At 38.9% G+C, this 4,195-nt stretch overlaps 1 protein-coding gene across 1 annotated transcript; it reads right to left on the bottom strand.

Moving 5' to 3' along the window:
• Nucleotides 1–130: 130 nt before the first annotated feature.
• On the bottom strand, nt 131–1,680 carry LOC102304487 (interferon-inducible GTPase 5; the record flags this gene model as incomplete). The annotated part of the gene is given in 2 exon segments (XM_005953420.3): nt 131–1,027; nt 1,133–1,680. Coding segments are annotated over 2 exon segments (1,170 nt in total). The 3' UTR covers nt 131–395.
• Between the last annotated feature and the right edge of the window lie 2,515 nt (nt 1,681–4,195).

Here is a 4,195-nt window from a genome sequence, read left to right as displayed (position 1 = left end):
CTGAACTCGCTTTGTGAAACCGAAAACCCAGAGTTTTCGTTAACTCAGGGTATACTTACTCAGTTTTTCCACTAAACCGGCTTCCTGAAACAGGGCCCTGCAGTCTAATGTTTGTTTTTTAACGAAATCATACACACATTTGTGTTTATTAATAACAAGCAGAAAACAAACATTATGGTTCATATCTGTATTCTTTGTGTTGTAGTTCCTGACCAATGGAGGGCAGTGACGTCACAGAACAGTTCTACACACCTTCTATTTACCATATTACATCATAGACTCTGCACAACTCTGGGTTCGTTATCAAGAACAATGTGATTTCCATTAATAATTTGGAACCAATTTAATACAGTATACACAGAAAAGGCTTGGGTTTACGCTGAACTTAAATGCTATTAATTGGTCATTCCACCCAGGGCCTTTTCAAGCACTCTCTGGGCATCTTCAGCAATCTCATTAAGGAAATAATTCAGAGCTTTGGAAGTTGTGGAGAAAGAGAGGCCCATTGATGCTACAAGTCCAACTACTGGAACCCATCTGGTTGCTTCCTCTGCTGCCATTAATGCAGCTGTGCTTGCAAGTGAGAGCAACAATTTCATGATGAGATCAGCAGTTACTTGAGCTTTAACCAGTTCTGATTTAATGACAGACTGCAGATCAGTGTATGACACACCTGTGGTGGCAGCAAGTTTCTCCAGAGATGGCTTATCAAGACCAAACTCAGCTACATATTCTCTGACAACTATAACCATCATGCTTATATCAACAGCAGTAGAAAGTCCAGGAAGTGGAACACCTGCTACACCTGCAGACAGAGTAGAGTAGTATTTTATTTTGGACTGAAATGCTTCTTTCTTTTTCCTGATGATCTCCTGGTTGATTTTGGGCATGTCCAGCAGCAGAGCATCTCTCTGCACATCAAGTTCTTTCTCTAGGGTCTTACGTAACAGAGGGAAGTCGTACAGGCCAGGCTCAAAGCTGGACACCAGGAAGACCTGTGGACACTCGATGCCTTGTTTCTGAAGACCTGAGTAATAAAAGAAACATAACACAACCACAGTTTTCACAATCTAAATAAATAATTCCTAACTTTGGGATAGTAAATTGTTTACTTAACAAAAGAAAAACTCACCTTCAACACAGTTTTTTCTGATTTTTGACAGAGTCCCCTCTGCAGTGAAGTCTTTCTTTCTTTTCCCAACATTTATGTCATTGTCTGTCTTTGAATGAACAAAGTAGAACTTTTTCATCATCCTCTGAATCTCCTTAGCGAGTTTCACATCGTTTTCTGTGAGATGATCAGCTGAGACGATGATGTAGAAGTCATACTTCTTAAATGGAACAGACCTCAGGTATTTGTCAGCTGGATACTTCGGGGTGCCAATTCCAGGAAGATCCCATAAGGAAACATTGGGATAGTCTGGATGGAAGTATGGTATAGGATCCTTTGAGGATTCTGCAACATCAGTAGGAGCGGCTCCGTCATCTTCATCACCGATGCCTCTGAAGGCATTAATAAAGGTGGATTTACCAGAACTAGATTCTCCTGTGATGGCGATATATAGTGGAATCTTCCTGGGTTCTTTTAAATATTGTTTGATTTGTGCAGCAGCTGCAGCAGCATTATTGTTCTTCAGTTTATTTTTGACTCCAGAAATGAAGTCCTCCATGCTGATTCCTAAACAGGAGAAAAAGCTGTTACCTTGCCTTGTTATGTTTTTGTTTTTACATTTTTGTTTTAGTTTTCTTTTGGCTTTGTCTTTAAAATTTTATATCTTTATTTAATGTTCATTATATTATTGCATGACGGATGTCTCAGTTTAAAAAAATGTGATGATTTTTACAAATTACACATCACTATAAAAGGTTACAAGAAAATTTTCTCAAGGAGGTATGCAATGCTGGATATTTAAATTGAAGCATATAAAGAGATTTATAGGAAAATGATCTTAAATTATACTCCAGAAACAGAAAGGTAATAATACCAAGTACATTAAAGCAAAATGGGAAAAGAACTAAACACCGAAAACACTTGGGCTACGTTCACACTGGTCTTAATGCTCAATTCCGATTTTTTTTTTATCAAATCCGATTTTTTTGTCTGCTCGTTCACCCTACAAATAAAATGCGACAGCAAACGTGCTCTAGTGTGAACGCTCTTAGCGGCCGCATGCACAAAAGAAGATGTCACACACAACGCGCTCGGTTTAGATCCAGAGCAAACAGTATTGTTTGACTGATGACCCTTAATATAAAGACTTCGGACTTTACGTTTCCCAATTTTTGCTTTAAGTTATTTTGTTATTTACATAATAATGTAAATAACCGAATAATGATCCTTATTGCTGTTTTAGAGGAGCGGTGCTTCAAAGGATAGTTGCTGAATTCTGTCACAATCTGCAGATTATACAGAACAAATAAAATGTTCACGTTGTCTTCCCAAAAGTTTCACTGGATGGCCAGGAAGCGTTCGCGATGCCTTCTCCGGAGCTGATAATCGGCGTCTGTCTTGTGTCAGTGACATAAAAGACGGATTTAATGCGACATGACCATCAAACAGCAGTCGCTTTCAAAAGCATCAGATATGTATTCAGTACCACATACGAAAGTGACCCAGATCGGATTTGAAAATATTGGATTTGTGCCGTTCAAACTGTCATACTGTGATCGGATATGGGTCGCATAGGTTAAAAAAAAATCTGATTTGATGCGCTTTCGCCTGCAGTGTGAATGTAGCCTTAGTGATCCCAGCTGAGACACATTTTTTTCTAAACACCAGGTCTCTGTGTCTTTTAAACCCCAAAACACGCTGCGCCAAAAACTGGTCCACCCCAAGGATCGGGTCCCCCGACACAACGCTGTTAAGTGCCAGGAGGATTGCCAGGATTTATACATCGGGGAAACCAAACAACCTCTGGCGAAGCGGATCTTAATTAATCTTAATTAATCAAAAAAGATGTGATTATTAAAATGGATTGGCACTTATACAAAATATGGTGAAAACAAAAAGCCATCATAAAGAGATGGTTAAAACACTGACCGTCAAAGTTTTCAACAATAGGTAATTGTGAGGGAAATCTTTATAAAGGAGAGGATGATTTTTTTCACTATGCTCTAGAAGAGATGTCCTTCTACAAAAGTGGAAGAAATTACAGGTGTAGAGAATGCTACCTTCTTTAAACTTAGACGGTTTGGGACACTTGGGACAGAATACTCTGAAAATACAATGATGTTTGCAGTCCAATAAGACAGAACAACACACTTGTTCTGTCTTATTTGTTAAAACTTGCTAAATTAAATGTTTAAACTAGACAAGGCAAGGCAGGCAGAACACACAGCTATGGATGAGGGTATGATGCGACAATAAGCAGGAGACAGGAGGGAAAGACAGCTGACAGACATGACAAAAACACCCATATTTTGCTCCATTGTGGTTTATTTCACACCTCAAACATTTAGTAAACAATTAAGCAAATACAAGTAACCTGCAATAAATTACAGGTAGTAATAAAATACTACTACTACTAACTCTTTTACGCTACGTCCGCACCTACACGGGTATTTTTGAAAACGCAACTGTGTCGTCCACACGTAAACGGCGTTTGGAATCACTGAAAACTGAGACTTTTTTTAAAACTCCTTTTTTGCGTTTACGTGTGGACGAGGAATACAGAGTTCATCACGCAACATCAAAGGTATGTGCCTTTTTTTCACATCACATTATTGTTTACATGAGATGAATTGTGGAATGGCAGATATTCAGATTAACAGTATTTTGTCTCTATCTTCAGTTTTACACGCTTACATACTCACGCAGTTACTGTCCCTCCATTTAGAAAGGCAGAGGCGTCACAATGTGATTATTTTATGTGTAGTTGTTTTATTTCCTGTGTAATAATATTCAACATTGCTATCAATACATTTTTCAAAAAATGCCTCTCTGTGCAAAATGGGTTTAAAAACATAAAAAACTGTGGGATCCTGTTTGTCTGTGATTTGAACAGCCCAGCGCTGCTCCCAACGAAGGGAAAACCAATTCTGCAGGGGAGACCTACCTCTGAAACCAAAGGGAAGATAGGCTTCACCATATTTTCTAGTCTTTGGCTTAGAATGAAGTTGGTTTGAAAACATATCCTTATCCATCCATCCATCTTCATCCGCTTTATCCGGGGCCGGGTCGCAGGGGCAGCAGCCT

This window comes from Haplochromis burtoni, unplaced genomic scaffold, assembly GCF_018398535.1.
Source record: "Haplochromis burtoni strain Fernald_Lab_line unplaced genomic scaffold, NCSU_Asbu1 Contig_4289, whole genome shotgun sequence".
NCBI lineage: Eukaryota > Metazoa > Chordata > Actinopteri > Cichliformes > Cichlidae > Haplochromis > Haplochromis burtoni.
Note: the sequence above shows the minus strand (reverse complement) of the source record. Positions and strands in the feature narration are given on the sequence as shown.